The sequence below is a fragment of the Pygoscelis adeliae genome, unplaced genomic scaffold (assembly GCF_000699105.1).
Source record: "Pygoscelis adeliae isolate BGI_AS28 unplaced genomic scaffold, ASM69910v1 Scaffold358, whole genome shotgun sequence".
NCBI classification, from domain to species: Eukaryota; Metazoa; Chordata; class Aves; order Sphenisciformes; family Spheniscidae; genus Pygoscelis; species Pygoscelis adeliae.
Window position 1 is genome coordinate 2,800,877 of NW_008825429.1, and position 11,780 is coordinate 2,812,656.

Consider the following 11,780-nt stretch of genomic DNA (forward strand, 5'->3'; position numbering starts at 1 on the left):
CCCTGAAGGAATGCTTTTAACCTGTCCCTGCTAGGGACTAAATACAGATTGGATACAATGCTTCCAGTGTGCAAAGACTCTCCATAAGGCAATCCTTGCTGCTAGTTTTTCAATGTCCTTTCGGTGAGCATGCATTCTTCTCCTGCACTTCCATGACAGCCGCCAATCAGAGAAACACTGCCGGACTATCCTGCTTTGGTGATGCTCTTGGGCCAGCTCTAGAAAACAAACACACAAATTACTCATGACTTACTCCTTCCTGGGCTCATTTATATCAGATGAGGCCATGACATTTAAGGCCATGACATTTAAGCCACTGGTTCTGAAGTGACAGAAGCTCTAACACTGAAAATGCTAGTAAGAATTCACAGCAACACTCAGCTACGGACTATATTCTTCCTATTGATCACAAAGGCAGTTTTAAAGCAGTAACACACTGCTTTACTTTTAAACGTACTGCTTTACATTTTAACGTACTGACTTAAGAAGGGGAAATTAAGACACTGCATCACTTGTTCAACATATACAAGCTTGCTTACATGCCAGCATACTCCTATTACTAGTTCCCAGATATCCAAGCTGGATTCTTTTCCACTACCACCGATCAACAGGCAATTCACACAAATGTCTGAACTCATTCCAGTGACTTCAAGGGAAGAAACAAAAGAACTGGTGTAATAATCTTTACCATCCTGAGTTGTGATTTGTCTGACTATGAAGAAAACCCACACAGATTGACTGATAATTGACTGAATACGTCCTTCTCACAGATATCTCAGTCAGAATATAACATACAGTGTGCAAGTTTTCGTCAAGGGAACTGTAAAGCATTTTCTTTTAAATCACATGGAAAGCAGGTGATCTTCCTGTTCAGTGTATAACCTTAGCTAGCCAGGCCTGTAACAGTGTACAGTCCAAGTTGCATCTCATAATTTGTTGAGCAAACAGAAACATTGCAGTGTTTCCTAAAATAGGAAAAAACATCACTGTGCCCTAAGCAAAGGGGATGAGGCCCATTCTGTCCTAACTCACCATTTTCACTCACCGTTCTGAAGTTTCTTTGCTCTGTGGAGGTTTAAGTATCCCAGCCACGCTTCTATGCATCTCTTCAGTTCCCAGTGCTGATGGTGAGTTATTGCCCTACTCTCCTTCTGCTTGTCATTCTGGCTATATAAATACAGCTCTCGCCACTGCAACCAAGCCTGACAGAACAATTGAGGAGGGAGGGCAGTAAGGGGAAAAAAAATGGAAAAGGTTAGGGAAGTAGAACAAAGAAGAGAAGAGGAAGAACACACAGGCAATAGGAAATTCCATGTAAGATCTAAAGGTGAAAGCCATGACCAATGAGGTTCCTCCCCACAAGTGGAAAAAAAAACAAACAACAAAACCAAACAAATGCCAAAGGAATGTCAGCATAGAAAAGGTTAAAGAAAGAATGTCGATATCAAACTTCTTTCCTTTTTTGATACTTTCACACTTTTTCCATTAAAAGGCCAAAATAATACTTTTTGGACAACAGGCTTTCTTTCAGACAGAGGATTTTCATATAAAAGAGAATCACATCTTGAGATATGATAAGATTTCCCAATTTCTCCTTAGTAGAATACTGGCCTCAAACAGGCAGTGTTGCCATCTTACAGAGCAGGCCAAATTAAATACCATCACCTGTTTTTAATGAAAGGACAAAAAGCCACAGTTCCAGTGAAAGAAAGAAAACCACGCTCTCCTCGCTTCCGCTAAGACGAACAATTTACTGAAGGAGCTGACAACCTCTCAAGAATACGAAATGCTGGATTGTGTTTTCTTACCCCAAAATGGAGTTAAACATGCTCACAGAAATTCATTAGGACATAAGAAATGTTGTCTTACAAAGAGGCAAGGTGCTGTCAAACAGCAGGTGCTATCTTGCCTCCTAACAGGATAGTGGATTGGACCTCTGTGGAGTTCGGCATTCTAAAGAGCTGGATGCAACTACCCTTCATACCCTGCTCAAAATGCCACAGCTGCAAACTCACACACCTGTTTTCTTTTACCTCTTATTTACCTGTGGCTAGTTTCTCTGGTGGAGAGAACTCTGATACTTTCACTATCATCAAGCATTGTATAACACAATATTTGGACAGTCTGCTTCCTAGCAAATACAAGACATGGATCCAGTTTGCTTTGCCTAGATTTCTTGTAAAGAAATTTTTCTTGTAAAAAAATTGTTTTGACCTTCTTCATAGAGTTGTAGAATACCTCAAGTTGGAAGGGACCCATCACGATCATCGAGTCCAACTCCCTGTTCCTCGCAGGACTACTTAAAACCAAATCATATGACTAAGAGCATCGTCCAGATGCTCCTTGAACTCTGACAGGCTTGGTGCCGTGACCACTTCACTGGGGAGCCTGTTCCAGTGACTGACCACCCTCTCAGTGAAGAACCTTTTCCTAATGTCCAAGCTGAACTTCCCCTGATGCAGCTTCATTCCATTTCCTCATGTCCTAATACGTTCTTCCATCATAAGTACTGCAATTTGCAAAGCAAATGAGTATAAGGCCTATTTTTTATTAATCTGCAACTTTATTCACACGTGCGTGCAGCATAAACGTTAGAAATGGTAGTAGCTGAAGCTCCTGGACTTACTCGAAATTGCAGGCTCTGGGCCCAATGCTGCAGAGCCAAAATATTCATTTTATGTCCAGTGCAGTTCTGGTAGTGTCGTCTTCTCCACACTGCCCACGATATGCTGCCAAAACAATGTTATAGACATGTTCAAACGCAGGTTCCATAGTTTGGTGCGAGAAATCACCTTCCTCTCACTGGAAAAAGGTATGAACAACAATCTTTTAAGTTCACAGTCTATGGGTGTACCAGAAAACTTCAGAGACACACACCCCCGCCCCCAAAAGAATAAAAAAAAAGTCTAACATGGAACAAACTCAGTGCAAGAAAAGATAACAGAACACAGGGAAAAACCATGGCCTTCTGGTCAGTGCCTCTCTGCCTGTTTCCACTCCATTCTTACCGCAAACAGCTTCTTTCCCTGAACGCCAGTGCCACAGACTGCATCCCATGTTTTGCCCTTTGAACGTCAACATAAACCAGCCAGTGCTGCCAGGTCCTGAGCAATTTTTGCTTCTTTGCTGTGCACAACAAAAAAATTACAGCATCTTAAGTTCATGCAAGAATCTAGCATTTTTTAACCACTCCGTAACACCACTTGTCCCCGACCTCCACTCAACTCAACCGCAGTGACACCTCGTGGCAAACCCTGGAAACAACAGCCACCAGAGCCGCAGCTGCGACCATCCACCCTGGCCGAGGGTGTCACACTGACAAGACTCTCTGAAACGCTGACAGCATCATGCCACTTGTTCAGAGCAGCGTGAATTATCAGACAATGGCATTGCTTTGTCTTCAGTGCTTACAGGGTATACAATTGTATAACAGTATTCAGCGTAACAACCCTGTTGGGTAAGAATTACAGGATTTTCTTTGGTTCGTTTAAAAAAAAAAGTTCATCAGGTTCATCAGTAGCTTTTCAAGAGTTATTCTCTATTACAAGCAGAGAAATCAACCATAAACAAGTCAAGTTTATTTAGCAGGCTGGTCACGCAGCTAAAAACAGAAGTGGTGTCACAAATTTCAGTTTACCGCTTTATGCAGTGCACTGCACTTTCTCCTCACAACAGTCTGGCTTGTCAGAACTGACACTATCGAAGCAAAGTTATTAGAAAGAAATAATCCAAAACCACCATTGATTTTATGCCACTTCACTCTTGCACTAAAAAAAAAAAAACAGCCACACTTTTTTTTTTTTAAGATTTCCTTGTGATCCAGTGAATCAAGTATTAACCTACCTTAAAACAGGTCACTTTTCTATCTTTTTGACTAAGTAACACACAGCTGCTTCTGTAAGTACTCTGGCCTCACTCAGTAAGAAAGGAAATCTAGACAGCCTATCAGTTTGTTTCCAAACATGCCAGTCTGTGTAATATTCTGAGGCTACATTCATATGCAGAGACCAGTTAACTTGTTTTGCAAATCAGCATAGAACAAAACCACAGTATCATCTTTAAAAGGGGGTCATCCTCCCCTTCAGGCAAACACATATTCCCTGGAACCAAAGGAAGTTGCAACCAATACAGGCAACTTCATCAGTAGGACAAATCCATTGCAGAACAAAGAATCTACAAAATAAGACAAGGGGCACTTCAAAAGCTTGGGCTTCTTTTCCATTGCAAGACACAAGCTGGAAGGAATAGTGAATACAGATAAAATATGTGCAGTTAATACCACAGGGAATTATTATCTAATTTCTATAGCCACAGTTGATAGAGAATTCCAATAATACATTCTATCAAAAAAATATCTATTTGAACACATATTGTGATAAAGTAAAAAAACCAAAACAAACCCCAACAAACAAACAAAACCAAAAAAACAACCAAACCACCCGCCCAAAAACAAACAACACAATCCGAAGCAGATGGAGAGGCCCTTAAGCTTATTCACTGGCATCCCTAAATAACTATATAGCTACACAGTAGTGCATCAAACAGACCTGCCCTGCTGGCTTTAGACAACCATCTGCACCTAAAAGCATTACACTTCCGGGGGCGAGGGGGGGGAGGTCAACGTGCAAACATATACAAGGGACAGAGATTCTGTATAAATATTTCCCTTGGAAACTCCTACCTCAGTATATCCCCAAATAAAGGTAGTTACCATCACTTCACTTACCATGAGACTCTGCAACATAATATTTGTTCCTCTTTCCTTGTTGCTGGCATACGTAGGCTCTCCAAGCCTTGAATATCAAATTATGGAGTAAATGCCTGAAAAATTTAAAAAGCGCCGTTCAGTGAAATAGCTACCAATGCCTAAAAGTAGGATCCTTTCAAGTTCAGTCACACTCTAAAGATAAGTTGGATAGGAAATTTTGACTTCATTCTAAATCAACAGCAAAAAAAAAAAGGGGGGGGGGGAAATATGAAAATAAGCAATTAAGACATTGCTCTTGGCCTAGAGGTACTGTTGAGGTAACTTGCTTACTGGTATTAATAATGCCTTCAGAACCTAAGGAAAATTTCTCATATTGCTATATACACACAATAATAGGAAGTCATTTCACAAACCTGTAATGGCTGTCTGCTCTGAGGCTGAGCTTCCTTTCCCTGCAAACAGTCCACCAGTCCTTCCACTCTCCAAAAGTTTTTTGAAGAATCTTCTGGTTATAAAAGCATCTAAACAGTGGAAAGATTTGGACACGGGAAACTTCATACAGGTTTCCAGGTTGACCACAAATCAGTTTTAATGAAGATTATGCTACCTCTTTTCCAGTCTTGCCTGATTAGCCTAACAGCATTTAAAAGACACTACCCTACTGTGACACTTTACTCCAAGACTCTGCGAAGTATGACGAGAAGCAATCAGCTTACTGACTGTAAATACTTCACATAAAGTCAAGGAAGGAAAGACAGGTGTTAACTGACTTGCCAAACATCGCAGTGCCAGGTGACTTTAGACCTACTCGCATCTTCTATCCTCAGTTCTGTGTTTTACTCAAACAACCAGCACAGTTGATAATGATATGTGTATTTTCTTGCTAATTTTGTTCTTTGTTATTTTAACACAAAATATTTCATGTATAGAAATAAATACAAAAGCTACTTCAGATTTTATAATGCCTTGATATTTCTATTGTGTTCTTAGAAACAGCATGCTGATCTTAAGTCATCCAAAATATAAAATCTTCCCAAAGAACACTTAAATAGGCTTAAGAACTCCTTCAGCTAGTTGCACATCATCTATGCTAAAAACAAAGCTGTTCATCTGCTCATGTACCTTCTCCTTCCAATGGATGCTGAGCCATGCACAAAATGGATTCACAAGTCACATGTTACCTTCAAATTCTTTAGCCTCAGTAGAAGAGTCTCTGCTTTTATACCCAGATATAATTAACACGTACCTGACCAGGTAAGAAGAGATGCTACATTTCAACTGAACTGTGAACAACTAAAAATTCAAATATAGGAGCGTCTGCATGAGGGAATTAGGATTTTGATCACCTAACTAAAAATAATGGTCATAATCTACTATTTCAAGCAATTCATTTTTTTTTTTAGTTTTAAAATATTCTCTCAAACGTTATTCCATGTGGTCAAGATGACCTGGGCAGCAGCCTAAGAACCGGAAAGTCTCATCAACTGGAGTAGGAATACTCTCAAAAAATCTCACATCTCTTTGTCTTTGCGATGGAGAGAAGGAAAATAGAAGGACCCATGAAAACATACAAGCTAACAAACAAAAAGCACACAAGCACAGACTCACAACCTTTGATCACAACTACCCCACCAGCTTAATGAAATTGGTCATGTCTGTAATAACAGGGCTAGGCCCAGAATACCTAGAGGTCCCTCAGTAAAACACATATGAATCCTCCCACAAGTTGCAATTCATAGCTACCTACCCCAAGCCAAGTTGCTAAGTCATTCCAAGCACTCAAGCAGAAAAGAAAAGAAAAAGAAAAAGAAATGAGCCATACGTTATTTTTTTGGACTTGGTGCATTAATGGAACATTGCAAATAAAAGCTATGAAAATCTAGGGACTCTTAAATCTAAAAAGGCAATTAATTATTGCTTATGTTCCTTGCTGAACTTTATAAAACATATTTCCACTCATCCTCCTAAAAAAAAAAAATAATCGTTGTCCTGAATTTACGCACAGCCAAAGTAGTGCAAATTCAGAGTATAGGATAGCAAGAACGGTAAGGTTCACAGGACAACTTCAGTTTACCAGCTAAGGCAGACATAGAATAAATTTGATACAGTACAAGGAAATCGGATAATTAAGGGCCTGATCTTATTCTGACCGTAACAAATGCAGGTTTTTCCACCGGGAACTGCTTCAGTTCCTAAGCGTGTGGTCAAACAAGAATGAACATGCAAATTAAAGCAAAACAAAAGAGTATCAAAGCATTGGTTTTCAGTAGCTGACAGAACACTAACAACAGAAATGAATTATCTGCCACAGGTCTTTCAAAGTCAGACAGATACAAAGCATATCTAGATATACATTAAGAGCAATAGTGCAAACAGTAAAATGAACTGAATTTCAAGATCTATCTCTAGTTATAACTTTGAAAAATTGTTAAATTTAAAGCAGGTGTCACAATCATACCCCATCATTTATATGCACATACAGTTCAACTTCATCAAGACAACCACAATTCCTATGAATTTAGTTAGTAAAGTTTAACCATGATTATTAAAAACAAACAAAAAGCAGGAGCAAGAAGGGTATTCAAAGGAAACCTTCAAGTGATCTCAAAAGACACCCAAATATTTTCTTGGCAGCCAGTACTCTCTTAGCCCAATGGTACAGCACTAAACCATAAAAAAAAAGAAAATAACAAACCCACAAAAAAACCCCACCCTTGATTTCTGTAAGTTTATCTACCTGGCTTTGGAAGGGAGAACTTTTCCAAATGTCTTTTTTGCCCACAGATAGAAGAATTTCCTTGCTAGGTATCTGGAATATAAGGAAAGGTTAGTTGCCTTTGTACTCTTCCTCTGCTAATTCCCAGGCAGCAGTAAAAATAGGAACTTTTATGCTAGTTTCAGTAATGAAACTAAGGGTCTTGGTTTTCAGAGATCAACGCATATCGAAATATTTACACCCTGAAATTAGTACCTTTAACAGGACTATTCACCAAGCATAAACAGAGGCCCAAAGCATCATTGCAAGACTTGAACAGGGACATACTTCTTTAGGAAACCTAGGCAGCTGAAATGTCTTCCAAGCAGCCCACTTACACCCAGTGATACTAATGAGCAGGCTGCTGATTAACTGGGGAGCCTTTTTGTGATTTAGAAGCAGTAACATCACTGTTTCCCTGAAGTCAACCAGCTGAGTCAGACTTGTTTCCAGAATACTCGAGCCAATCTAATGTTTACCCCTGCCTGAAACCAGCAGATCTTCCTTCTTCCTACCTCCCCCACAGCAGTTCCGCTTTTCAGCAAGCTTCTCCTAGTACCAGCTCAACTCACTAATCTGTGATTGTGATATTATCACCCTTTACCCCCCTTTTTTTTCCAAACAGATTTAAGAGTTAATTGGCTCACAGAAGGCCCCAATAAGCACCAAAGACATCACAAGGTAATTAATTAAAACACACAGCCATGAACAGGGCCTCCCTCTTTCAGCAAGTCTGAGTTGCTAGATCAGCTCTCCTTGTTCAACAAATATTAGGCTTTTAATCTCTAAACAATTACCATCCCACCTTTGTCAAGATTCCTTCAACAAACAAAAGAAATAAAGACACCCAAGGGGAGGGCAAGACTAAATCATTACACCTGGCAGTCCCCATCAAAGCATATTGTTCAATAGCCATTTTTTAACTTTACATTAGAAAATCAAAAATGTACAAAATCTGACTGTGCCAATGCATGTCCTCAAGTTACCACAAGACATCTTCAGAACTGTCTGGCATGCCTGTGAATAAAACCTTTGCCTCAGCCTGCACTTGTCCTACTAAAACCAGACTTCTTTAGGTCTGATCCCCCTGCTCCATTCAGTGAAAATTATTTTGTACTTATCACCTGGTTTGGAATTCTTTTAACCTTCTTCTTTGATGCCAGGTATACCCAACTTGATCCAGATTGTCACGACCTCTGTCCTGAAACTGATGTCTGGCAGACTGGGGAGCAACAGACTGCCCAGTTGCATGCATTTGATGCCTAGGTAGTTGTTGGGTTTCATGCGTCTTCAGAGATTTTGAACTTAAAAGAAGAAATATTTTGTGTAAAACTACATTAACTGCAAAGAAGCGGCATTACTTCAATAAATTAATCTATAACAAATGTATACAATCACATATAGAAGTTGACAGCTACAAAATGTTAAAACGTTTATGGTCTTTTTATCAGGCATTTTTCACTATCTGGAATTTTAAAGTTGTTTCCCCAAGACAAGCAGGAAGACACATTTCAGCGCAATCACGTCACAGACAATTCCTTTCTCCTCTAATGAAATGAAAAAGCACTAAAATGCATTTGTGCTTCCCCTCCCATGTGTATGCATACAGCGTGCCTTTACAGAGAAGATTTGAATGTGTTTTTCTGCCTCTTATTCTTGAGCATATCAAGGTATTCTGTCTATTGCTGAAAAACTCTCTTGAGGATTAGGGAACTGAAGTGAGAATTTCCCATTTTAACATGAAATGCACTTATATATACAGTTCTTTTACAAGGAACTCTTTCCTAGTTTTGCTCATATTTTAACTAAATGTGTTTCTTCTTTAAAAAAAACTAAAAATCCCTTCCTGTTTTTACATATTCATCATTAAAAAGCAAAATTAGGCATATTTTTCCATCATACAGTTTACTTTCACATGTAGTTCTAATCTAAAAAATAACAAGTATGTTTTCATGAATTCTAAGTACTTCGCCTCAGTAATTTTCTGAAAACAAGAATGATAAAAAAAAATCTAACCAGATAAAACTTGCTGAACCAGTTGTATTGAAGCTTCTTTCCCAAAACAAATACTGCCACCACCCTGAAAATTTGCACATTAGAATCACAAACACATTCTTGAACCTCGTAACAGGCAACCGAAGAGGATAGTCTGAAGTCTCACCCTAATAATCACCTGAACTGGGCTAGGAAAAACATGGCTGCAGCTAGAAAAAAAATGTTGGTTCCACAAAGTTACTGGAACAATCCACACTACTAAGTTTCAGGAGTTCAGCTGAATAACCACTCACAGTATTAACAATAAATCATTGTGGGAGGGGGAAAAACCCAACAACAAAACCAAAACCCAACCCCGCCACAAAAAATCTCACAGGAGGTAATACAGTGTTTTTGGCTTGTTCCAGCAAGCTGCAAGGAGCTAAAACAAAGCCAATGAAAGAAAACAAGACCTATATTTTGTGAGAGAGAGAAATTCTTGTTCTCCTATAAAATATTATTTGAATGTTTTCTGAAAGAGGTGGGCCCCATCCAGCAGACAGAATTCTGTTCATGTCAAGATGTGCAGTTAAGGCAGCTGTATGCACTTTTGAAGAAAAGTGTTTCAGGCACTTTTAAATTTATGCAAAATAGCTTTCAGCACAAATTCTTGTACACATCTATTAGGCCCAATTCCCTTTAAAACCGTCTAATCTGCTCCAAAGGTAAACCTGGTCTGACCATATGCAATGACAACGTAACACAAAGTAATCAAAAAATCAAGCTCAGGTAGAACATGTAAAAGTTTTGTATTAAACTCTAAGGCATGTGAATACTTAATGATTTTTCAACATATGTAATTTTTAACAGGTTATTCCTAAATTTGAAACACTGTATGTGCTACACATATGTAGTGATGACAGCCCACGTCCATGAGAATTTATGTCAAGTAACCACAAAAAGTAAGAGTTGAAGAAGGATGTAAAGTTAGAAAAAAGCACGTGAAGAATAAGAAAACTGACTGATACCACAGAATAAATCTGTGGTTGGGATAAAAACTATATCCAAATATCTTACATTCCAGTCTAATATCTCAAGCTCAAGAATGTAATTTTTATATTTGAATGTTATGATACATAAACCCACATAAAGTTGTGTTTCACAATGCTTTGGGGGGAGGGGGTGTGTGTTTGTTTGTTGTTTCTGTTTTAAGAGGAACACTTTCTGATTAATAATGTTCCATAGAGATGAATAAGCCCTCATAAGAGAATAACTCAACCTTCTTCTGTCCCATGCATAAGATGTCATAATTAAAAAAAAAAAAATCACAGCTGAGCTCTTTAACAAGGTAGCATCTTTTTATTGCTTACCTGCTTCTGGATTTCTCCATTTTGCTACTGTTCCAAGTCTGCAGTAAACAAATGCACTCCCTGCACTGGAATGCTTTATATTAGCTCTGGGCAAAGCATAAATTAGTTCCTGTTATTTGTGATGAATCCATCAAATAGATCAATACTAAATGCACTCTGTATCTTAACAATAACAGGAATTCCACTCACTCGACCTGCATACAAATAGCATAATGCAATTCTAGATGTTTAACACGAAAAGCATCTGTCTGCACACTCACAGCTTCGCTGACCTGAACGATACCGTGCTGGCGTAATTTACTGGTAATAAAGTCATAACCGTTTGAATCCTAAGATGGCAACTGTGCCTACCCAAATAAAGCTGTGCTAAAAAGATGCTATAAAGAAGGAGATGACCCTAAGTTATGTTCCCCTATTTAGAAATAAATTAATAATCAAGGGTGACAAAATCAGTACCTAATCAAACTGACTCCTTTTCCCTAAGCTTCTCTCCCATCACAAGCACATAGAAATGAAGAAAACACTGAATTCCACCCAGCTCCAGCGAGAACTTCTGTATGCACAGAACCTTCCACCTGTCAAAGGCCTCAGGGAGAGTAAGACTCTGTGAAAGCACCTGGACTTACGACCAGCAATCTCCTTGTAAGCGTGAGATCCAAAGTGGACATTTCTATAAGCAAGGTTTAAGGTGTGACAGAAAAAAAAAAAACAAAACACAACTTACTGCAGCCAATCTGAGTTTGCCTGCACGAAATGCCTTTCGGCAGAGGAGAATTACAATCTGAACGCTTTTTGTGCTTATGGAGGAACACTCAAGAACCACACCACGCCGCCCTAAAACCCTGCCTTGAGGCGCCGGAGGCCAGGGCCGCGGTGCCTGCCTCCCGAGCCCCCCAACGAACGGATCCTGCCGACCCCCCGCCCCGCTGAAGGCGCTACGGACCCCGCAGCCAAAGCCGCGCAGCCCCCCCCC

General features: G+C 39.4%; 1 protein-coding gene across 1 annotated transcript in view; it reads right to left on the reverse strand.

Moving 5' to 3' along the window:
* Positions 1 to 10,885, reverse strand: part of SFI1 (Sfi1 homolog, spindle assembly associated (yeast)) — a 29,828-nt gene extending 18,943 nt beyond the window's left edge. Inside the window, exons 1-9 of the mRNA XM_009330857.1 lie at positions 10,808 to 10,885; positions 8,588 to 8,767; positions 7,446 to 7,517; positions 5,122 to 5,229; positions 4,727 to 4,821; positions 3,009 to 3,126; positions 2,627 to 2,729; positions 1,046 to 1,202; positions 57 to 218 (exon numbers count right to left, since the gene is read on the reverse strand). Coding sequence (XP_009329132.1) covers positions 57 to 218; positions 1,046 to 1,202; positions 2,627 to 2,729; positions 3,009 to 3,126; positions 4,727 to 4,821; positions 5,122 to 5,229; positions 7,446 to 7,517; positions 8,588 to 8,767; positions 10,808 to 10,827 — 1,015 coding nt within the window. The 5' untranslated portion in view covers positions 10,828 to 10,885. The remainder of the gene's footprint in view (positions 1 to 56; positions 219 to 1,045; positions 1,203 to 2,626; positions 2,730 to 3,008; positions 3,127 to 4,726; positions 4,822 to 5,121; positions 5,230 to 7,445; positions 7,518 to 8,587; positions 8,768 to 10,807) is intronic.
* Positions 10,886 to 11,780: the final 895 nt, after the last annotated feature.